The sequence below is a fragment of the Suncus etruscus genome, chromosome 6, assembly GCF_024139225.1.
Source record: "Suncus etruscus isolate mSunEtr1 chromosome 6, mSunEtr1.pri.cur, whole genome shotgun sequence".
In the NCBI taxonomy this organism is placed as follows: Eukaryota; Metazoa; Chordata; class Mammalia; order Eulipotyphla; family Soricidae; genus Suncus; species Suncus etruscus.
In genome coordinates, this window is record NC_064853.1 from 39,585,576 (window position 1) to 39,610,189 (window position 24,614).

The 24,614-nt window shown below is 44.2% G+C and overlaps 1 protein-coding gene across 1 annotated transcript in view; it reads left to right on the forward strand.

Moving 5' to 3' along the window:
- Positions 1-1,392: 1,392 nt before the first annotated feature.
- Positions 1,393-24,614, forward strand: part of SF3A3 (splicing factor 3a subunit 3) — a 32,291-nt gene continuing 9,069 nt past the window's right edge. Inside the window, exons 1-15 of the mRNA XM_049774795.1 lie at positions 1,393-1,566; positions 1,814-1,861; positions 3,973-4,025; positions 4,125-4,230; positions 6,871-6,943; positions 7,358-7,449; positions 11,571-11,653; positions 12,545-12,683; positions 13,274-13,342; positions 13,625-13,692; positions 14,228-14,335; positions 15,792-15,861; positions 21,343-21,507; positions 21,587-21,697; positions 23,438-23,528. Of these exons, the coding sequence (XP_049630752.1) occupies positions 1,471-1,566; positions 1,814-1,861; positions 3,973-4,025; positions 4,125-4,230; positions 6,871-6,943; positions 7,358-7,449; positions 11,571-11,653; positions 12,545-12,683; positions 13,274-13,342; positions 13,625-13,692; positions 14,228-14,335; positions 15,792-15,861; positions 21,343-21,507; positions 21,587-21,697; positions 23,438-23,528 (1,372 nt within the window). The 5' untranslated portion in view covers positions 1,393-1,470. The remainder of the gene's footprint in view (positions 1,567-1,813; positions 1,862-3,972; positions 4,026-4,124; positions 4,231-6,870; positions 6,944-7,357; positions 7,450-11,570; positions 11,654-12,544; positions 12,684-13,273; positions 13,343-13,624; positions 13,693-14,227; positions 14,336-15,791; positions 15,862-21,342; positions 21,508-21,586; positions 21,698-23,437; positions 23,529-24,614) is intronic.

The window sequence follows — 24,614 nt, forward strand, 5'->3', positions numbered from 1 at the left end:
ATCTTGTACTACTCACCACATCAGGTTGTACTATGTTACAATCAGTTCCTGCACTTGTGAATTTCTTTTAAACAATCAATAGCATTCTCTATCTTGGAGATTTGCGAGAGTCTCGATTCAAAATGAAATCCATGTCATCCTCCCATTCTTTCTTGCTTTCTCTATATTTCTTTTTCCTTTCTTTCTTTCTTTTTTTTAGTTTTTGGGTCACACCCAGTAGCGCTCAGGGGTTACTCCTGGCTCTATGCTCAGAAACCTTCGCTCCTGGCAAGCTTGGGGGACCATATGGGATGCCGGGATTCGAACCATCGACCTTCTGCATGAAAGGCAAACGCCTTACCTCCATGCTATCTCTTTGGCCCCTCTATATTTCTTTTTTTAATTAATTAATTAATTTTTATTTTGGGTCACACCTGGAGGTGCTGAGGGATTACTCCTGGCTTTTCAGAAATCATTCCTGGAAGACTCAGGGGACCATATGGGATGCCGAGGATCGAACCCAGGTCCGTCCTGGTTTGGCTGCATGCAAGGCAAACACCTTACCACTGTGCTATCTCTCCAGCCCCCTCTCTATATTTCTTAAACAAGATTATTCTACTTAAACCAGAGTGATAATACAGTGCATAGGGCTCTTGCCTTGCACATGGTCAACCCAAGTTCAATCCCGGGCACAACATATGGTGTCCCCATCACCACCAGGAGTGATCCCTAAGCACAGAGCCAGGAGTAAGCCCTGAGCACCTCTGGTGTGATTCCTCCCCCCAATAAAAATCATAAAAACCCAAAAATAAAAAATTTACTTGAAAATGAAGAAAGAAACCAACAAGGATCCCCCCCCAATAAAAATAATAAAAACCCAAAAATAAAAAATTTACTTGAAAATGAAGAAAGAAACCAACAAGGAATTGGAGATAGAGCTCAGCCAAAGAACAGTTCCCTTGCCTGTGCAATACTCTGTAATAGATTTCAGGCACAAACAACAACAAAATCACTGCCATTCATCCCGTTTTACTGCCAAAAAAACCAGAGATCCAAAAATAAAAAAGAAACATTCTTAGCGATCTCACTACTAACTAGACACTAATGTTCGATCTCCCAGTACCCATGCAAGGGGAGGGAGTGTCCATCAGTTCATGCAACCTCCCAGCCTTCCTACAGTCCCAGAAAAATCCCAGGTAGCATCTGGTTTCACCTCCCAATTCCGGGAATTTCCCTAGGCCCCCTAGAGGGCACCAGCAAAACCGCTCGCTCGACCGCCACCACACACCTCCGACCGGCAGGGGGCGCTGTTTCCGTTTCGAGCGCGCCGGACAGGTGTTCACTTTCCCTCGAGTCCCAGAAGTACTTCCGGTCGCCGCGGAACCTTGGTGCCGCCGGACGTAGAGCGTGGGGGGACGAGGCGCGCAAGGCGGCAGGAGGTGCTTCCGGTCGTGTCGGTGGTCGGCCTGGAGGTCTGGGCCCGGAGGGACGATGGAGACGATCCTGGAGCAGCAGCGGCGCTATCATGAGGAGAAGGAGCGGCTCATGGATGTCATGGCCAAGGAGATGCTCACGAAGAAATCTACGGTGAGTGGGGGGGCCCGGGCCGGAGCTGCAGCTGAGACCCGGCCCCTCTCCCTGTGTTCAACCCTGGAGGCCCCTTTCTTAGTCCCATAGGCCTTCCCGCGCTCCGACCTGCACCCCGCACCTTCCTGGGACTCTCTCGTGGGGTTCTTCTCGTTTAGGGACCCTCCTCCCCATGCCCCGGAGGCCTCCAGGCTTCGGCCCTTCCCCACTCCTGAACCCCGACTAACGGCGCCTGTCTGCCTTGCAGCTTCGGGACCAGATCAATTCTGACCACCGCACCCGGGCCATGCAAGATGTGAGTATCCCCTTCCTGGTCTCCTCCTGGGGTGCAGATGAGCTGGGGAAAGGGGAGGCCAGGGATGCAGCTGGAACTCGGACAGAGGTAGCTTAGATTGGACAGTCGGAGTGCCAGGGTGCCTCTTGAGTGGGGGAACTCATTCATTTGTTAGAAGAATGTTTCTGAGGTTCATAGCATCCCCTACACCACGGCTGTGCAGGGAGGAGCTGGTAGTATAGAGAGTGCACAGATGGTGCTGTCCAGGCCTGGCTCTGAACACTTGCTTTTGTTTATTTGGGTTGTTTTTTGGGGGGAGGGGGTCACATGGCAGCACTCAGGGGTTACTCCTGGCTCTACACTCAGAAGTCGCTCTTGGCAGACTCGGGGGATCATATGGGATGCTGGGATTCGAATCACCGTCCTTCTGCATGTGAGACAAACGCCTTACTTCCATGCTATCTCTCTGGCCCCGCTTTTGTTTGTTTTGGGGTGCCACATTCGGCTGTGCCCAGGGCTTGCTTCTTCTGGCCCTGTGTTCAGAGATCACTTAGGGGGAGCTGGGAAAGTGAGGAAGGGAGACTATTTGCAGTGCCAGGGAATAAATAGGGGGTCGTCCACTAGTGAGATAAGCTCTTTATTACAGTATTTCTCCTCCTGGAACACTGCTTTTGAAGTATTTTGCATGGTAGTAGTTGCATTGGAAAAAAAAAACCTGACATTTTATTAACGTTCATTTCAAAATGAAAATAATACATATTAAAGCTGAATGATAGATAAATGAGGTTCTTTAGATTGTGTATATGTGCTCTTCCATGTATTTGAAGTTTTTTACTTTAAAAAAGGGGGGAGGGGAGGGCTTAATTAAAGCTTTGGTTTTCAGGAGTTAATTGGTATTGCAAACCAGTACTATAATCCCTTATCAGTTGCCCCAATTTCAAAATATTTTTTTTTTGGTTTTTGGGCCACACCCGGCATTGCTCAGGGGTTCCTCCTGGCTGTCTGCTCAGAAATAGCTCCTGGCAGGCACAGGGGACCATATGGGACACCGGGATTCGAACCAACCACCTTTGGTCCTGGATCGGCTGCTTGCAAGGCAAACGCCGCTGTGCTATCTCTCCGGGCCCCCAATTTCAAAATATTATAAGAGACTGGAGATGGTCAATGCCTGAAGCACATACCTGGGCAAGCTTGAAGCTTAAGAGTTTCATCCCTCATGTTACTGTCCTTGGCAGCTCTGCCAAGGACATAATTTCCAACTGCATAGTGTGCAAGCACTGTCACTAAGTGTGCGACCCCTACCAAGCCTTATGACCAGGTGTGTGTGATCCTTGAATTTTTCTTTATTTTGTAATAGTTTGATAAAATCTGGTCTAATCTCATCAGTTCAGAAATAAGGAACTTGGTCCTTATTACACCTAGTAAGTAATGCATTTATTTCACTGTAGAGCAATTGTTTGCTCCATTTTACAATAGGGAGTATCCCAGAGAAATTAGGACCTTTCTGAACTTAAAATGCCGAAGTTCTGAAACAAATCTAGTTTCAAACTCTTTGGAAAAAGGACTATATACCTGTACGATCTGAGTTTTTCATCCAGATGAAACTAAAGTTTAGCCTGTGCACTTCTCAGTGAAGATTGGTGGTCTTGTCATTTATCAGAGATTCATTTTATTGTGTCTTCTTTTATTTGGCTCACTTAGGGAAATATAAGCATTAGTAAGATATAAATTTAGGGGACTGTGTCACTGCCCAAATCTCATTACTGAGATGCTTTTCAGATAAACTAACCAAGGGGGCTGGAGTTTGCCTTGCACGCGGCCAACCAGAGTTTGATCCTCAGTATCCCATATGGTCCCCTGAGCATCACCAGGAGTACTTCCTGAGCACAGAGCCAGGAGTAACGCCTGAGCACCAGCAGGTGTGGCCCAAAAACAAAGCAGCAACAACAACAAAAAAAAATCAAACCAACAAAAAAACTGGAAAGCTTTTTATTGAAGTTACCAGAAGATTTATTTAAATACCTCATCTTAAGATTTCCCTAAGCTTTGACTAATAGCCCTTGTTAGTTGCTCGGTTCTGTGATTAGTTGTACAGATTCCTTCATTCAGATGGATTTTTGTTTGTCTTCCAGAGGTACATGGAAGTCAGTGGGAACCTGAGGGATTTGTATGACGATAAGGATGGGTAAGTGGCAATCACACTCAGTTCAGGCATGAGTGTTTCTGGGGAGCCATGGTTATAGATCTGACTTTATGTATTTGTGGATCTTTCCTGAAATTGCAGATTACGAAAAGAGGAACTCAATGCCATTTCAGGACCTAATGAGTTTGCTGAATTCTACAACAGACTCAAGCAAATCAAAGAATTCCATAGGAAGCATCCAAATGAGGTATGACCCCAAAAGATTTTTCTTTATAGCTCTATGGTCTCCATACTTTAAGGAGCATATTAGAGGTCTCAAGGAAAATGGAAGTAACTCTTAGATGTCCTGGTCTGGGGGTGGGGGGAGAGGGAGGGAGGGAGGGAGGGAGAGAGAGAGAGAGGAGAAAGAGAGAGAGAGAAAAAGAAAATAATAGGAGTTAAGGAACTTGTCTTGCATATGGCCACATCCATCACAGCATCTGACCAGCAACAGAGTGTGATCCAAAAACAAACAAGCATAAAACAGATGTCCTTTAAATAGAATTTGCCATTTGGGGCCAATGGATATCGCTCATGTTGACAAATTCTAGGTTTTATTCCTGGCACAGAAGGAAAGGAGGGAGGGAATCACTATTTCATTGTGAGAAGAATGGCTTGCCAACATACTACATAACTAGTGCTTTGAAGATACTTCTCCTCTTTATTTTTATTCATTTATTTATTTATTTTTGGTTTTTGGGTCACACCCAGCATCGCTCAGGGGTTACTCCTGGCTCTATGCTCAGAAATTGCTCCTGGCAGGCTCGGGGAACCATATGGGATGCCGGGATTCAAACCGATGACCTTCTGCATGAAAGGAAAAAGCCTTACCCTCCATGCTATCTCTCCGGCCCCGCCTCTCCTCTTTAAGTTGAAGCCATATATATATTTTGTTTGTTTGTTTGTTTGTTTTTGGTTTTGGTTTTTGGTTTTTGGGTCACACCCAGCGTTCAGGTAACTCTTGGCTCCCTGCTCAGAAATTGCTCCTGGCAGGTTCAGGGAATGTTGGGAATTAAACCAGGCTCCATCCTAAGTTGGCCGTGTGCAAGGCAAATACCCTACCGCTGTGGTATCACTCCGACCCTCCTATATTGCTATAATCCTATCTCACTATTGTTATAATCTTGACTGTGTTACCAAGTCCAGATTTTGTCTCTCTTTTTCAATTTTTGTTTTTTTGGTTTTGGGCCACATCTAGCACTTCACTAGGGTTACTTCTTAGCTCTGTACTCAGGAATTACCCCTGGAAGGCTCAGGGACCACATTTGGAATATTGTGGGTTGAACCAGGTTGGTTTTATACAAGTCAAATACCCTTCCTGCTATGCTACTTGCTGTGCTAGCTTACTGACTCAAGATTTTCTCTTAATGGCATCTTTTTTCGTTTATTTGTTTTTGAGTCACAACCAGTGTCACTGGCACTCGGTTCACACCTGGCTCTGTGCTTAAAATTGCTCTTGGCTGGCTCAGGGGACCATATGGGTCTTAAATGCATCTTAACTGCTCCCTGATCAGTCCTGCTCTCTCCTTTTTAATTTTGGCAGATGCAACCTCGTTTTAAATTGCTGTGTATCTGACATATGTCTTGAAGTTGTACCCTATAGGCTTCATTGACACAGGTTTCACTCACTTTCAGTGATCATTGGACTTTCAAGGCTCAGCTCAGAGATCAACTCTTTCATAAAATATCTAATTCCTCCCACCCTAATGTTTCCTTTTGCTAGGACTCTGATCATTTTATTAAAATAAATATTTTCTACCCTCTGGTGTAAGATTTATGGAGCAGAGTTTATGTTTCAGTATTCAGTATAGGTGACTACAGAATGTAAGGGAATGGGGAGCAAAGCCTGTGGTACTTGGGAGTCAATCCCAGCAGAACTTGGAGGACCCTGAAGTGCCAGAGATTAAACCCAGGCTTATATTTATTTAGGCTGTTGGATTATCTCTCTGACCTACATTGGGATCTTATAAATGCTTTCCCAATCACTTCTAAGGAAGGCAAATTTTGGAAGTTGTTAACATTATAAAGGTCTTTTGGGTCTGGAGTGCTAGCACAGCAGTAGGGCATTTGCCCAGGTTCAATCCGTGGCATCTCATATGGTCCCTCAAGCCTGTCAGGAGTGATTTCTGAATGCAGAGCCAGGAGTAACTCCTGAGCACTGCCAGGTATGGCCCAAAAACCAATACATAAATAAATAAAATGTCTCTTGACTTTTTTTTTGGTTGTCTTACTCCTGTCAGGAGTGATTTCTGAATGCAGAGCCAGGAGTAACTCCTGAGCACTGCCTGGTGTGGCCCAAAAACCAATACATAAATAAATAAAATGTCTCTTGACTTTTTTTTTGGTTGTCTTACTTAGGTAGGGTGGGGTAAAAAGTGCTCCCAAGCAATGTTTAGGGGACCTAAGAACCATTCCCAACGATACTCGGCTAGGCAGGTTAGCAGTTCAATGCTAGTGCTACTGCTTGAGTATTACAGTGCTGGAGACACCAGAACCACTGTGGGGGTATTTAGGATGCCTCCAGGGTAAACCTGGTGATTAGGAGGCCTTGTGGGTTTGAAACCTGGGTCAGAGTATGCATACATTCTAATTTTATACTATCTATTTAGACTTTTTGGGAGTATGGGTGGCAAACCAGACCCAATTCAGGTCACCTTTTATGGTCCCTCAAACCCTACCAGGATGATCCCTTAGCACAGAGCCAGGAATAAGCCCTGAGTACTGCCAGGCATGGGCCAAAAACAAAACAAAACAAAACAAAACATTCAGCTTTTGGTACAGATGACTACTTCTGTGGTACTGAAGTTTTTATGCTATAAGATCCACCTTAGTTTTTCTCTTTCCTCAGATTTGTGTGCCAATGTCAGTGGAATTTGAAGAACTCCTGAAGGCACGAGAGAATCCAAGTGAAGAGGCACAAAGTAAGTTAAATTCAGTATTTCTGTCCAACACGAGTAAAATAGAGATTTTTCTTCTTTTTTTCTCTTATATTTTGGTGGGAAATGAACCTCCTCAATGGTGCTTGGGACTACCAGGGCTACACTCAGTGCTTGTCACCAGAGATTAAATTTGGAGCTCTTTGCATACAAGGCATACAGTTGTACCCTTGAAACTACCTGCTGGGTTTAAAGCTATTGATTGGCAACTCAGATCTGCTCATAGAGCCTGGAATGCAAGATCATGGATTTTTCTAGTCAGTCTCTCCTTTTTCTGGGTGTGACCCCCACACAAAAAAAATAACTGTTTCATGAAACAAGAAATAAACAGTCTTTGAATGCCAAGGTCAAGAAAATGGGCTTTACTAATTGAATCATCATTATTTCTGATTCTCTTAGACTTGGTGGAGTTCACAGATGAAGAGGGGTATGGCCGTTACCTTGATCTCCACGACTGTTACCTCAAATATATTAACTTGAAGGCCTCTGAGGTAAGACCTGGGAGAGGGGATAGTGATTGATTCTAAAAGGAATAAGAACATTGGACTTGGGCTACTGGCCTAGTGAAGCACATTGGAATGTTTCCCTAATATGTTGTATTGTCTGTAAATATAGAAGTGTAGTGATGTGTTTTCTTTTTTTTTTTTTTTTTTTTTTTTTTTTTTGGGCCACACCCGGTGACGCTCAGGGGTTACTCCTGGCTATGCGCTCAGAAGTCGCTCCTGGCTTGGGGGACCATATGGGACGCCGGGGGATCGAACCGCGGTCCGTCCTAGGCTAGCGCAGGCAAGGCAGGCACCTTACCTCCAGCGCCACCGCCCGGCCCCGTGATGTGTTTTCTTAGATTGAAATAGTTCTCAAGGTGAAAGGTTTCTGGACTGAATATAAGCATGTGATTTTTTTTATTTTTTTTTTGTTTTTTGTCCTTACCCGGTGATGCTCAGGGGTTACTCCTGGCTATGCGCTCAGAAATCGCTCCTGGCTTCGGGGGGGGGGGACCATATGGGAACCAGGGGATGGAATCACTCTTCATCCTAGGCTTGTGTGCGCAAGGCTTGTGCCACCACTCTGGCCCCAAGCATGTGATTTTTATTAAATTTTTTTACATTTTATTTGGCATTTTTCTTGTTGTTTGGGGATCATCATACCTGGTGATGCTCAGTGGTTATTCTTGTTTCTGCACTGAGGAACTATTCTTTACTGTCTTGGCACCATATGGATTGCCGGGGATTAAACCATATTGGCTGCATACAAGGCAATCATACTGCCATAGTACTCGCTCCCTGGCCTCTCTAAATTATTTTTAATTTTTTTATTTAAACAAATTTATTACATACATGATTTTTTTTTTTTTTTTTTTTTTTTTTTTTTGGTTTTTGGGCCATACCCGTTTGATGCTCAGGGGTTACTCCTGGCTATGCACTCAGAAATCGCCCCTGGCTTGGGGGGACCATATGGGACGCCGGGGGATTGAACCATGGTCCGTCCTACACTAGCACTTGCAAGGCAGACACCTTACCTCTAGCGCCACCTTCCCGGCTCCTAAATTTTGTTTTTTAATTAACAAAATATTAAGTTCCTTGGGCCAGAGTGGTGGTGCAAGTGATAGGGAATTTGCCTTGCACGCACTGACCGATTCCCCCGGTGTCCCATATGGTCCCACAAGTCAGGAGCGATTTTGTTTTTGTTTTTGTTTTTTGGTTCACACCCAGCAATGCTCAGGGGTTATTCCTGGCTCCATGCTCAGAAATTGCTCCTGGCAAGCACAGGAGACCATATGGGACGCTGGATTCGAACCGATGACCTTCTGCATGAAAGGCTAAACACCTTACCTCCATGCTATCTCTCCGGCCCCCAGGAGCGATTTTTGCGTGCATAGCCAGGAGTAACACCTAAGCTTCAACCGGGTGTGGCCCAAAAACCAAAAAAAAAAAAAATTAAGTTCTTGTTTTAGACACATAGAGTACTAGGTACATGGACAATATGAATATAGCTTTCTTCAGAGCAAAGGGCTATTTAATGCTATCTTTTTTTGGTTTTTGGGCCACACCCAGTGACACTTGGGTTACTCCTGGCTTGGGGGACCATATGGAACTCCGGGGATCGAACCACAGTTCCTCCTATGTTAGCATATGCAAGGCAAATGCCTGAACGCTTGCTCTGGCTTCAATGCTATCTTGTTTTTTTAGGGGGTGTGTGATAGTCATGGAAACATTCATGGATGTGGTTGGGCCTGCAATAACAGGAATCGAATCTATTACTTTGCACCTGGCAAGGAATTAGCTACATCCCTAACCCTTATTTAAAGTCCTTTTTAAGGGGCCTGGAGAGATAGCACAGCGGCGTTTGCCTTGCAAGCAGCCAAGCCAGGACCAAAGGTGGTTGGTTCGAATCCCGGTGTCCCATATGGTCCTCCGGTGTCCCATATGGTCCTCCGTGCCTGCCAGGAGGTATTTCTGAGCAGACAGCCAGGAGTAACCCCTGAGCACTGCCGGCTGTGGCCCAAAAAACAAAAAAAAAAAGTCCTTTTTAAAAAGATGTTAAAAAAATATAAGTGTTTGAGATGAGGTGTTTTTTTTTTTGTTTGTTTGGTTTTTTTTGTTTGTTTGTTTGGTTTTTTGGTTTTTGGGCCACACCCGGTGGTGATCAGGGGTTACTCTTGGCTGTCTGCTCAGAAATAGCTCCTGGCAGGCACGGGGGACCATATGGGACACCGGGGTTCAAACCAACTACCTTTGGTCCTGGATCGGCTGCTTGCAAGGCAAATGCCGCTGTGTTATCTCTCCGGGCCCTGCGATGAGTTTTTTGGGACTAGAACCATTAAGCAGTGTTCAAGGGTCACTTCTTTTTTTCTCTTCTTTTTTTTTTTTTTTTTTTTTTTTTTTTGGTTTTTGGGTCACACCCGGCGGTGCTCAGGGGTTACTCCTGGCTGTCTGCTCAGAAATAGCTCTTGGCAGGCACGGGGGACCATATGGGACACCGGGATTCGAACCAACCACCTTTGGTCCTGGATCGGCTGCTTGCAAGGCAAACGCCGCTGTGCTATCTCTCCGGGCCCTTCTTTTTTTTCCTTCCTTCCTTCCTTCCTTCCTTCCTTCCTTCCTTCCTTCCTTCCTTCCTTCCTTCCTTCCTTCCTTCCTTCCTTCCTTCCTTCCCTCCCTCCCTCCCTCCCTCCCTCCCTCCCTCCCTCCCTCCCTCCCTCCCTCCCTCCCTCCCTCCTTCCTTCCTTCCTTCCTTCTTTTTTTTTTTTTTTTTTTTTTGGTTTTTGGGCCACACCCGGCAGTGCTCAGGGGTTACTCCTGGCTCCATGCTCAGAAATTGCTCCTGGCAGGCACAGGGGACCATATGGGACGCTGGGATTCGAACCGATGACCTCTTGCATGAAAGGCAAACGCTTTACCTCCATGCTATCTCTCCAGCCCCCCTTCCTTCCTTCTTTTCTTCCGTTTTGTTGTTGTTGTTTTTCTGGATTTTTGGGTTTTTTTTGGGTCACACCTGGCAGCACTTGGGCTACTCCTGGCTCTACGCTTAGAAATCACCCCCGGCAGGCTCTGGAGACCATATGGGATGCCGGGATTCGAATCACTGTCCTTCTGCAAGCAAGGCAAATGCCCTACCGTTGTGCTAACTCTCCGGCTCCCCCCCCCCCCTTTTTTTTTTACAAGGGTCACTTCTTTTTTGGGGGGGGTTGGGCTACACCCATTTGACACTCAGGGGTTACTCCTGGCTCTGCCCTCAGAAATCGCCCCTGGCTTGTGGGGGACCATATGGGACGCTGGTGGAATTGAACCGAGGTTTGTCCTAGGCTAGTGCTTCTAGCGCCACCTCTCTGGCCCCACAAGGGTCTCTTCTGACAGTGCTCAGGGTGCTGGGTATCAATCCAAGATATGCTACATGCAAAGTTTAACCTTGTCCTTTCTCTGACCTAACTGATGAGATTTAATGTTGCAATCTCAGAGTAAATGATGAAGTGTCCCAGAAGTTTAGAGTGAGCTTTTAGATTTGCTGGAGCGGGGGTTTTACACCTGACAATGATTGGTGCTGTTCCTAATAGTGCTCAAGGGACTGTGTTATGCCAGAGATCAAGTTTGAGGCTTCAGCCCCCAACCAGTTAATTTTCAAAAAAAAAAAAATTTTGGGTGGCCAGAGTGATATACAGCTTGTAGAGCATTTGCCTTGCATATGACCAACCTGGGTTTGATCCCCAGCATTCCATATGGTGGTCCTCCGAGCCTGCCAGGAGTTATTTTTCTTTTTTTTTTTTTTTGTTTTGTTTTTGGGCCACACCCGGTAATGCTCAGGGGTTACTCCTGGCTATGTGCTCAGAAGTTGCTCCTGGCTTGGGGGACCATATGGGACACCGGGGGATGGAACCGCGGTCCGTCCAAGGCTAGCACAGGCAAGGCAGGCGCCTTACCTTTAGCGCCACCGCCCGGCCCAGTTATTTTTCTTTTATTTAAAGAAAATGCATCACATAGTTGACATAACCGATCATACTACATTTGTTTGCCATTCTCTCACAGCACCCAGTTTTTAGCTCATTTACTGGAGATTATGTGGTAACTTGCTCTCGATACTTAATTGAACCTTGTTACTTATTTTCTCTCTCCAGAAGCTGGATTATATCACATACTTATCCATTTTTGACCAATTATTTGACATTCCTAAAGAAAGGAAGAATGCAGAGTACAAGAGGTAGGTATTACTAATTTTCAGAGCTCTTCTGGATTTTTTTTATAAAATTAAGATGAAGGTATTCAGACAAAATTCTGAATTTTATTGCCTGAAAGGTTTTTATTTTATAATTTTATTTTTATTTATTTTTTTCCCTTCCCTTTATTTTGATGACTGGGAGTCAACACACACACTTGGTTGTGGTGCTCACACAGTTGTCACATAATTTAGCTTTGGGGCACACACACACTGTTGGAATTACAGAGATCCCAAAAGGAAGTGCTGCCAGAATCATGCTCAGCAAGTGGGGTAGTGCCAGGACTCAAACTCAGTCTCACCCCTGTGAGGGAGAAACTCTACCACTAAACTATTCCTAAAGCCCTGACTTACAGTTTTTATTTATTTATTTATTTATTTTTTTGGATTTTTGGGCCACACCCGGTGATGCTCAGGGATTACTCCTGGCTGTCTGCTCAGAAATAGCTCCTGGCAGGCACAGGGGACCATATGGGACACCGGGATTCGAACCAACCACCTTTGGTCCTGGATCGGCTGCTTGCAAGGCAAACGCCGCTGTGCCATCTCTCCGGGCCCCTGACTTACAGTTTTAACAGTTTTGATTGCCCTAAAAAAATATGAGTATGGATCTATGTGATCTTGCACTAAAAGAAAGTCTTCACTTGTTGTCTTTGAAGTTTAATCGGAAAAAGACTTAACCTCCTCAGCTTGTGATTTTAGTATTGGAATTATATCATGAGAATAAAAGGGGAAAAGTCAACAGTTAAGGTCATTCATTGCTGTTTATTTCCACAGACTAGTATTGATGGAATTATACCTATTTTACAAGGCATGATTATGTATCAAAAATTAGAAATCTGTATTGCTGTCTCTTTATTGTTTATTCCTCTGTAGATACCTGGAGATGTTGCTTGAGTACCTTCAGGATTACACAGATAGAGTGAAGCCCTTACAAGACCAGAATGAACTTTTTGGAAAGATTCAGACAGAGTTTGAGAAGAAGTGGGACAATGGCACCTTTCCTGGATGGCCAGTGAGCTTCAGTGGGGTGTGGGTGGAGCATGAGCCCTGAACCCGGACTAATTGTTTTACCTTGATCTTGAGCTTATAGGGCATTAGTTGCTGATTCCTGGGATCTGTTGTAGGCATGAGGTCTTTATAGTGTGTGTATAATATGAAACGAGATTTGTTGGGATTGGGTTCAGGATTTTTTTTTTTTTTTTTGGTTTTTGGGCCACACCCGGTGATGCTCAGGGGTTACTCCTGGCTATGCGCTCAGAAGTCGCTCCTGTTTTGGGGGACCATATGGGACGCCGGGGGATCGAACCGCGGTCCGTCCTAGGCTAGCGCAGGCAAGGCAGGCACCTTACCTCTGGTGCCACCGCCCGGCCCCGGGTTCAGGATTTTTATCAACCATGTCATTATGATTTCTCCTGACAAAATTTATGATTTTTGCTCTAAATGTATTATTTTCACTCTTAGAACATACTTGACTTTTTCTTCTGGACTCTCAGTGAGATAATAGAGCATGCTCTGCTTTTGTAGGGATTTGAGTCTTAGTCATACATGTATATAAGTGAATGATTGGCCAGATCTTTATAAATATTATATTATTTTTGGCAGAAAGAGACAAGCAGTGCCCTGACCCATGCCGGAGCTCATCTTGACCTTTCTGCATTCTCTTCCTGGGAGGTACATTTGCTTTTACTATCATCTAATCTCACCACTTCATTCCAGGAAGAATCACTGTCTCATGTATTTAATGCCATGAACATTTTAAAACTAGACATGTACATAGTATGTTTTATAGAATAAATGGAAAGGTGATAAAAAGAATGGGGGAGAGGGAGTAGAGGATAGAGATGGGGTGAAGAGAAAATATGTATGCTCTGTGGAAACCTAAGTTTGATCATTATTTGTTTCTCAAGATCTATTTATATACAGTAATTTAACTTGCCTCTCTTTTTTATATAGGAGTTGGCCTCCCTGGGTTTGGACAGATTGAAATCTGCTCTCTTAGCTTTAGGTCTAAAATGCGGCGGGTAAGAACTAACTTCCTCCTTTCCTCTTTCCTTCCTTTCTTCTTTCCTTCCTTCCATACTTCCTCCCTCCCTCCCTTTCTCCCTCCAACACCTAGTTGTACTTAGGGGTTACTCCTGGCTCTGCACTTAGGAAGTACTCCTGGTGATGCTCTGAGAGCCATATGGGATGTCTTGGGTCAAACCCAGATCTGCCACAGCAAGGCAAACGGCCCCAGCACTGTACAATGTTTCTGGCCACTCTAGTGGAACTTTTTTTTGGGGGGGGGGCCCACACCCAGTGACGCTAAGGGGTTACTCTTGGCTATGTGCTCAGAAACGCTCCTGGCTTAGGGGACAATATGGGACACCAGGGGATCGAACCTTCGTCTGTCCTAGGTTAGCACGTGAAATCAGACACCCTACTGCTTGTGCCACTGCTCCGGCCCCACTCTAGTGGAACTTTAAAAGGAATTCTGATTCCGTTCTTTTAAGTAACACTGCAAAATAAACATCTCCGATAACTAACCCAGAATCCTTTCCACATCTCTCTTCCCAGGACTCTAGAAGAGCGAGCACAGAGACTGTTCAGCACCAAAGGAAAGTCCCTGGAGTCACTTGATACCTCCCTGTTCGCCAAAAATCCCAAGTCAAAGGGTACCAAAAGGTAAAAGACTGGTTAAACCTTTTGCTTATAGATTTTGTTATTTCTTTTCCTCTCGTCGTCGTCGTTGCTACTGTTGATGATAATGTCAACAAGGCTTGCAAACATGCTTGACCATGACATGCTCACATTTTGTTGTGGTGCTGCTCATTGGGAGTTGAATTGCTTACAGGTTTGGGGGGGGGGGCCATGTGGCATGGAATGAAACCCAGGACCTCACACATATAAGGCAAATGCTCTATGACTGAGCTCCATCCTTGATGCTTTCTTTAATGTACTCTCTGCTTAAGCAGAGTTTTTGCCACATTAGGGTCTTTGAAGCCTGTTTATCCCCATTGTTGATGTTCGGAGATCTAGTGTGTGTTTTTCCACTGGTGATGACAGTGTACTCAGTTACTATAAACCAAGGAAAGTCCTTACTAAGGTGACCTTTTGTCTTTTGTTACCTCAATAGTTCATGGTAGCTGAATAAGCTAACAAAAGATTTTTCTACGCTCATTTTGGTAATGACTATTGAATCTCTTTTCTGTGGCACCTTTCTTCCTTGCTGTTGCAATGACCCACAGCCCACTCTTGTTTGTGGTATTTGAACAAATTAGTGTGAAGTTAAGAATCCCAGCAATTATTCCATCAAGTTTGTCTTTGGCAACCTGAGGTGGTGCTAGAATTGGAAGGACTCACAAGATGCGAGCTTTGCCAGTGAGCCACATCTTTAGGCTCTGAATCTGTTCTGTTCTTTCGTTTTGTTGGTAGTGCTCAGGAGACCATGCAGTACCAGGGATCAACTCCAGGTCATAAGACATGTGCTTCAGCACTTTGAGCTATTTTTCTGTATGCCCCCAACTATTTTTTCTTCCTTTTTGGGGGGTTGGATGTTGTGTTTAATTTCACCTGTACTTTGCTGGGGATTTCACCCGGCCTTCTTTCCAGAACGAATGCACTTCATCCCTCTGAGCCATGTCCAAAGCCCCCAGAATCTAGTCTTGAGCCTCATTGTTTGAAGGACATAATTCTCACAACTCTAAAAGTCTAAAAGTAGTTATTTCTTTTTCTTTTCTTTTTTTTTTTTTTTTTTAAGATAAGGACTCAGAAATGTTAAAGATTCTCTCAGTTACTAAGTATTGGAGTCAGAATTTGGGCCAATGCTTGCTTTTTCTAGAACTTACTTTAGAGCTTATTCTCTAGGCCATCTTTCTTGCAGAATATAATGATAAATGAAAATGTAAATATTTTGGTATGTCCTTTACCTTCTCAACTGAGGTAAAAGGGGTAGGGGGTTTTCCATGCATCCAGGAAATAACCTCAGCATCTGTGTGTGAGTCCTGAGCTGAATGGAACATTTGTTTCACAGCATGACACTTCTCATCTGCTCATAGTGTGTAATCAGTTGTGGAGTGAACATTCACAGACCCTGAGCAAAAGAACACATGAGTGATAACAGCTTTGTTTTTGTTCTCAGAGACACTGAGAGGAACAAAGATATTGCTTTCCTAGAAGCACAGATCTACGAATATGTAGAGATTCTTGGAGTAAGTAACTGACCCTGCTGAAAGCTCAAAAGGCTTGAAGACGTGGGGTTCCTAGAGATAGGAATTTATTTGGACTTGTCTGATTTCTTGGTGGGGCGGCAAGGGGTGTGGAGAAATAGGAACTTGAGTATATTGATGTGTGCATGGTACCAGAGGTTGAACTCAGATCTTACGCATGAAAGATACGTGCTTTACAGTCGAGCTGCATTCCTAACTCAAGATAATTGTTTGTTTTAGGGGATACCTAGCAATCCCCAGTAGTTGCTCCTGACTCTGCACTCGGGAATTACTCCTGGAAGTGCTTGGGGGAACATATTAAATGCCAGGTATCTAACCTAGATCAACTGTGTGCAAGTCAAGCATCTTAATGCTGTACTATTACTCTGCCTTTTTGTTTGTTTGTTTGTTTTTTTGGTTTGGTTTGGTTTGGTTTGGTTTTTGGTCACACCTGGCAGTGCTCAGGGGTTACTCCTGGCTCTATGCTCAGAAATCGCTCCTGGCAGGCTCGGGGGACCATATGGGATACAGGGATTCAAACCACTGTCTTTCTGCATGCAAGGCAAATTCCCTACCTCCATGCTGTCTCTCTGGCCCCCTATTGCTCTGAGTTTTAGGATTTTTTTAAATATCAAATGATGAAAGGTAGATTTTAAACTAGTCAATAGCTCAATGGACTGAGCATGTAATTTGTGTGCAGGAGGCCCAGGATTAAGAATATGATTGAGAATCATATTTTTTTAGCTTTCCAGGTGTGGATAAATAAATTTTTAATTAGGTAGTTGGAACTAGAGTGATAATATTATGATAGGTAGGGTGCTTGCCTTGCATGTGGCTATCCCAGGTTCAATACCCAGTATTGTATATGGTTCCCCTAGTCCAGGAGTAATTCCTGACTGCAGAGCCAGGTATAAGCCTGAATATTATTGGATATGACCCCAAAAACATACATACATATATACAAATATATCTACATACATAAAATGCAGAAAATAGAATGATCTTCGGTTACTTGGTCATTCAGTAAAATTCTGTTCTTAAGTAAAATTGTTGATAGATGGTATTCCCTAGGTCGCTTGGTTCCCATGTGACGAGAATAAATAGACTTTTCTGTCAGTTTAATATTGTATCTAGAATGATGCAGGTTCTTTGAGGGGGCAGGGTGTTGGGCCACATCCAAATAGCGTTCAGGGGTTATTCCTGGTTCATCACTCAGAAATCACTCCTGGCAGGCTTAGGGGACCATATGGGATGCTGGGGATTGAACCCAGGTCAGTCCCAGGTCGGCTGCATGCAAGGCAAATGCCCTGCCAGGTGTGCTATTGCTCTGGCCCCAATGCAGGTTCTTTCACCTGAGCACCTGAGTATGTACTGGCTTGATCTAAAAAACACCTTCAAAAGACATGTAAGAGAGTGGCAGGACATTTGCCTTGCAAGCAGTGGACCCGGAACAGACCCAGGTTTGGTTCCCGGCATCCGATATGGTCCCCCGAGCCTTCCAGGAGCAACCTCTGAGCACCATTCGGATGTGTCCCAATACCCTCCCCTCCCCTAAAGAACGTGCATCATTTTGGATACAATATTGAACTGACAGGAAAGTCTATTTATTCTCCTGTTGCATGGGAATTAAATGACCTAGTAGGGAATACCATCTAACAACAATTACTTAAGAACAGGACTTTACCAAATGACCAAGTACCCGGAGATTGTTCTATTTTCTAGTCAGGGAAAGAGGGTGATTAAAAAAAAGGGGGAAGTGCTCACACAGAGAAAAAGGCAGCTGTCTCTTGGAGTCAGGAGAAGAGTAGCATTTTAGAGCCAGAGAGATGGTACAGTAGGTAGGGCACTTGCCATGCACACAGTCTACCTGGGTTTTATTTTTAGCATCTGATATGGTTTCCCAAGCACCATCAGGAGTAATTCCTGAGTGCAAAAGCCAGGAGTAAACTCTGATCATCACTGGATGTGATCAAAAAAAGAAAAGAAGAGCAATATTTCTGGTGCAGTCTGTTTTCAGAGATTCTTCCTCCCCGATGAGCAGGGAGCTCTGGCTCAGACAGCTTATGTACCTTAGCTTTTCCAGTTGCCATGACTGTTTTCATTCTGCCCTTGTTTTAACTTGTCTGCTAGAGTCACCTGTTCCCTTAGTTCCTTCTGCTTCAGCTGCTTTCAGTAAAAGTGGCTACACTTGATTCTCTTTAGTAAACTTGGGTTGGCTAATGTGAGCAACAGTGAAGTGTCAGTTCTAAGATTACTGCAAGGCTCATTTATCTGCTTTTGGCATGAGGTGTCCCCATTGCTCTCCCCTCTGAGAGCATTTTCTTTTTCCTGCCAGAAGATGGCAACATTTTCTTTGGAATTATAGCCTTAATGGTTTCCAGAAGTCCCACTCATTATATACTGATGAGAATTTTGCGTATTATTCCAACACTAACATGTATGTGTGTATGTGTGTCTATATACATCCAATCACTTCCAGGCATTATGATAAATCTTTAAATACAACAGTGGAAATGACACAAACTGCTGGCCTTGAAAAGCTTCTTGAAAAGCTCTTAGTTTAAAAATCACCACCATCTGAAACACTGTCCTACCCCTACTACAGCCAGATGTAGCCCCACTGGTCCCAAGCATCACTGGACCAAGTGGGGTCACATTACTGGTCTGAGCTCGGACATCAGGCCTGTGCTGCCTGGCCAGATGTCATTGGAACTGATTCTGGCCATTGGTACTGCTGGGATAGCCTGCAAAGTCATTGTTTCTTGGAGAAGACCAGTAACTGCAGAAAATGTGGATCATGCTGTAATACATCCACAATGATGTTTGTGAGGGGCCACACTTGGCTATACTCAGGGCTTACTCCTAACTTAGCTCAGGGATCACTCCTCATAGGCTCAGGAGACTAGATGGGATGCTGGGGATCAGACCTGAGTCGGCCATGTGCAAGGCAAGTCCTATCTTTGTTGTACTGTATCTGTTGTACTACCTCTGGCCCCTCAAGATTGTTTTTTACGTTTGTTTTGTTTTGTTTTGGGGTCACACCCCGTGGTGCTCAGGGGTTTCTTTTGGCTCAGAAATCACTCCTGGCAGGCTCGGGGGACCATTTGGAATGCTGGGAATTGAACCCCAGTCCATCCCAGGTTGGCCAAGTGCAAGGCAAACACCCTACCACTGTACTGTCTCTCCGGCCCCAAGATTGATTTTTCTAAGGAAAAAAAAAGTTCCAGATAGGGCCCGGAGAGATAGCACAGCGGAGTTTGCCTTGCAATCAGCCGATCCAGGACCCAAGGTGGTTGGTTCGAATCCCGGTGTCCCATATGGTCCCCCATGCCTGCCAGGAGCTATTTCTGAGCAGATAGCCAGGAGTAACAACCCCTTAGCACTGCCGGGTGTGGCCCAAAAACCAAAAAAGAAAAAGTTCCAGATAAGAAGAAATAGCAATCACAAGAGTAAAATGCTATCAGAGGGAATTACATGTTTAGTTATTGAGAAATTAAAGTATGTAGAAGTGTAAAAGAGGAATGTGGGGGGATGGAGAGCACAGCAGGTGAAGTCCAGACTTAGTATGCAATCTGCCTGGTTTGATCCCTGGCACAGCTTGTTTCTTAAGCACCTCCAGGAATGATTTCTCAGCACAGAGCTAGGAATACACCCTGTTCAGCTGTGATTCAAAAAAGAAAAAGTGCTCAGAGGGGAAAAATCAGAAATTTGAGTTTTGTCCTTTGAACGGGAGGAAGTTAATAATTCTTTAAGCATACTATAATTAGATTGTTCATTTTGGTTTTTGGACCACGAAAGCAGTACTATTCCCACTTTGATGTTTTTTTTTTTTTTTTTTTTTTTTTTTGTGGTTTTTGGGTCACACCCGGCAGTGCTCAGGGGTTATTCCTGGCTCCAGGCTCAGAAATTGCTCCTGGCAGGCACGGGAGGACCATATATGGGACGCCGGGATTCGAACCGATGACCTCCTGCATGAGAGGCAAACGCCTTACCTCCATGCTATCTCTCCGGCCCCCCACTTTGATGTTTTGGGGACTATAAACATACTGAAAATCAAACCCAGCTCTCCCTCATGCATTTCTTGTGCTAAGTCTTTTTAACTATCTCTCTAACCTTAGACTTTCATTTATTTTTTAATTGTTATTATTGTTGATTTTGGGGCATACCTAGCCATTTTGGCTCTTTGCTCAGCAATCACTCCTAGAGGGCTTGGAGCAACCCAAACTGAACTTGGTTTGGCTACAGCAAGGCAAGTAAGTGCCTACCCATTGTGTTATTGCTCTGAACCTCTTGGCCCTAGTTTTTGTTTTTCTTCCTTTTTAGTCTTTAGGCCATACCTGGCTGTGCTCAGGGAACCCTCCTGATTATGTGCGCTTAGGAATCATACCTCGTGATGCTTAGGGCATCATATGCAGTAGCAATGTCAGTCCCATACAGGCAGACTTAACCTGTGCTAGCTCTCTACCCAAGATTTTTTTTTTTTTTTTTTTGTAGATGGGAAATCTGGGGAAATAATGGAAACTAGCCAAGAGTGAGGCGTGACTCAATGCAAGTTAGATTGCTAACTCAGTGGAGAAAACAATAAGGAGAATAAGGAAGTACTGTTTCAGGAGATATTTTAGAGATGGAAAAAATTCTTCTTCCTCCTTTAGATAATTTGTGACCTCAGATAAGCGATTTAGGCAAATGATGAAACCTTTGACTTTTTCCTAGGGAGATGGGGAGTTCTGATACAAATTAAGACTTATCCTTTATGGGCCCGGAGAGATAGCACAGCGGCGAGATGCGGCGTTTGCCTTGCAAGCAGCCGATCCAGGACCAAAGGTGGTTGGTTCGAATCCCGGTGTCCCATATGGTCCCCCGTGCCTGCCAGGAGCTATTTCTGAGCAGACAGCCAGGAGTAACCCCTGAGCACCGCCGGGTGTGGCCCAAAAACTAAAAAAAAAAAAAAGACTTATCCTTTATGTGGCTGGAAAAATAGTACAGCGGATAGGGCTCTTGCCTTGCGTGCATCTGACCCTAATTTGATCCCTGGCATCTCATATAGTCCCCCAAGCACTGATAGGGGTGATTCTAAGTGCAGAGTAAGGAATAACCCCCAAGCATTGATGGGTGTTACCGAAAACCAAAAATTTATATATATGTGAATGACTTCCTCTTTAAGCTATGAGAAAGAAAATCTTATCCTTGAGCAAGGCTTGCAGGAAAATAGGAACTTTTTTTCCTTTTTTCTTTTTCTTTCTTTTTTATTTTTGGTGGGGGGGCACACCCGGTGACACTCGAGTTTCTCCAGGCTATGCGCTCAGAAATCGCTCCTGGCTCGAGAGACTGTATGGGATGCCGGGGATTGAACCCAGGTCTGTCCTGGGTAAGCTGTGTGCAAGGCAAATGCCCTACCACTGTGGTATCGCTCTGGCCCCAGAAACTTTTTCTTGTTTTGTACTACTATTCTCTGACTTCCCTTTGCATTTATGTACAATTCAGGAGCAGAGACATCTCACTCATGAAAATGTACAGCGCAAGCAGGCAAGGACAGGGGAAGAACGAGAGGAGGAGGAGGAAGAGCAGATCAGTGAGAGTGAGAGTGAAGATGAAGAGAATGAGATCATTTACAACCCAAAAAACCTACCCCTTGGCTGGGATGGCAAGGTAAGTCCTGGTGCTGCCATCTTTCTCCCATCCAGTTGGGAAGCAGGTTCTAATACTGTTCTTTTCTGATTTCTTTTAGCCCATTCCCTACTGGCTGTATAAGCTTCATGGCTTAAATATCAACTACAACTGTGAGATATGTGGAAACTATACCTACCGAGGACCCAAGGCCTTTCAGCGGCACTTTGCTGTAAGGAATTCTTGAAAATGAAGTATGGAACTGGAGTCTTTTAGAGAAGAGGGTTGGGACAGTCTGAGAGGAGAATGGTTCACTTGTGTCTGGAATACTGTTTCCCAAAGTGGGGATACTAGACCCAACCCCCAGGGGCATGGAACAATCCAGGAAGGCAAGAGTAGCCTTGGATGGAATTAGGAAATAATTTCTATTTGTTTGCTTAGGGAAGGTGGATTTCCCCATGGGTGCTGAGTGTTTTTTTTGGGGGGGCCACACCCGTTTGATGCTCAGGGGTTACCCTGGCTAAGTGCTCAGAAATTGCCCCTGGCTTGGGGGGACCATATGGGATGCCGGGGGATCGAACCACGGTCCTTCCTTGGCTAGCGCTTGCAAGGCAGACACCTTACCTCTAGTGCCACCTCTTCGGCCCCCAGTGTTCTATCTTTTATACCAGTCTTTTAGTTCTTTGGGTCTTAAATGGGTATTTACTTTTCTGAAAATAAATAAAGTAGAAGGGTTGGCATTTATTGACCTATTCCTGACATCATTTATAAGTTTTCTCTGGGTAGTATGTTTTTTTTTGGGGTGGGGGGCGGCACACCCAGAGGTGCTCAGAGGTTATTCCTGGCTCTGTGTTCAGAAATCGCTCCTGGCAGGTTCAGGTGACCATATAAAATGCTGGGGATTGAACCTGGGTCTGTTACAGGTCAGCAGCATGCAAGGCAAATGCCCTACTGCTGTGCTATCACTCCAGATCCTGGGTAGTATTCTATTAAGTGGATTCACCCTTGTTTGAGTTCTTAGTACCTGAAAAGACATTGTACAGAATAGACTTTTGGTATACTAGGGATGGCAGAGGTGTATGAACTCCTCTCTTCTTCCCTCAGACACACATATTCTTATTGTTCCAGGGTCTTTTCTACTCAGTCCTCAATAATCTCTAAAACTTTCTCAGTGTGATCTCCAGGAAATATCTTTCAGGATAAACCCTATGCCATTTTGCCTTCTGTAAAATAAAACTGTCTTTATGTTAGTATCTTTTTATTCTCGATGGGTCCTAGATTTTACTTAAGAAGCAGTGTCCTTTACTGAGGAAGCTGCTGCTCCCTGCATTGGTAGTCCTTATATATGCTAGTAGTGGGATTTGTGTAACTTTTCTTACATTTTTTTTTCTAAAGGCTAGAGAGCTTAAATGGTAGACCACGTACTAGGGTGTTAGGCATATGGATTAATTCCACTCAGTGTCCCATGGAACCTTGAGCACCAGCTCTGTGGCTCTACTGTCTCCAAGAATTACTGAGCTGAACATCAAGCTATCAGGCTTGATGGCCCCATGATAATTTTTTTTCTTTTTTGTTTTTTTTTTGGGGGGGGGCCACACCCGTTTGATGCTCAGAGGTTACTCCTGGCTATGCACTCAGAAATCGCTCCTGGCTTGGGGGGACCATATGGGACGCCGGGGAATCGAACCGCAGTCTGTCCTATGCTAGCGCTTGCAAGGCAGACACCTTACCTCTAGTGCCACCTTCCTGGCCCCGATAATTTTTTTCTTAAACTTTTAAGTGATTTTTGTTTCAAGGAATACTGGATGTGGAATACAGGGTTTATAAACCAGCCTATTGAGGAAGCTGGTGCAGTGCTGCTTTGTCCATAAAAAAAATGCTGCATTTAGGTGGAGTCAGTTGCACAGTTGAGCGAGCATATTGAAGGTAGAACTGAGTGCCTGTTTCACATTGTCCTTTTCTCTCTTTGCAGGAATGGCGCCATGCTCATGGCATGAGGTGTCTGGGCATCCCAAACACTGCCCACTTTGCTAATGTGACACAGATTGAAGATGCCGTCTCCTGTAAGTAAGCTTTATTGCCAGACCAAGTGGCAACTCTGTGACTCATTGTCCATAAACCTAGGTAAATCCAGGCCCAAGAGCAGACTGTTGTGAAAGCTACAACAGTCATATCCAGTTACTCCATTTTGGGGCATAAGTTAGAAGTACCAATTATTTTTCTTCTAAAAAACATATATAAACATATAAAACAGCTTTTATTAACTTATTTAACCATTTTGAATTTTCTTTAAGATAGTCACCATGAAATTATAAAGGTATTCATGATCGTGTTTCAGGCATACACTATTTCAACACCAACCCCTTCACCAGTGTTCACTTTTCTCCAACAATGTCCCCACCCACTATTTGCTTCCAGTCTGCTTTTATAAGAGGCTCTGTGGTTTACATTACCGTTTCTGGTAGGGTTTCACACAAAGTACTTTACCATCTTTCGGCACCAGCTCCTGGTTGAACACTCCCCTCTGCCATAGGGCTTTAACTCAGACTCTCTGAACCTTTAGATATAAAATACATACTCTGAATCATGAGTCTTTTAGGGATCATGAATTAACACTAAAAAAAAAAAAAAAAAAGTAAAAGATTAAGGGGAAAATGACTTCAATGCCTCTACTGTGATTTTTTTTTTTAAGATTAGCTCATGATTTTATTATTGTAGTTCAGAAAAGCAACTTTGCAGCATTTTTATTTCATCTATACTGGTAAAATAGTATTTCTGGATTGTTTCGTATTTGCTGAAAATAATTCTTTTGGTGCCCTTATGTATCCTGTTAGAGGATTCTGCTTAGAATTTTTCATGCATCTAGGGTGGGTAGGGGCTGGTGGATACTTAAAAATAAGTGTGTGTGTGTGTGTGTGTGTGTGTGTGTGTGTGTTGGTGGATACTTAAAAAAAGTGTGTGTGTGTGTGTGTGTTAAATGAAAGATGTACTTCTTTTATCCCCCAAGCACCACCAAGAGTGTGTGTGTGTGTGTGTGTGTATGTGTGTTAAATGAAAGATGTACTTCTTTTATCCCCCAAGCACCACCAAGGGTGTCCCCTGAGCACAGAGCAAGGAATGACCTCTGACCACCATCAGTTGTAACTCTT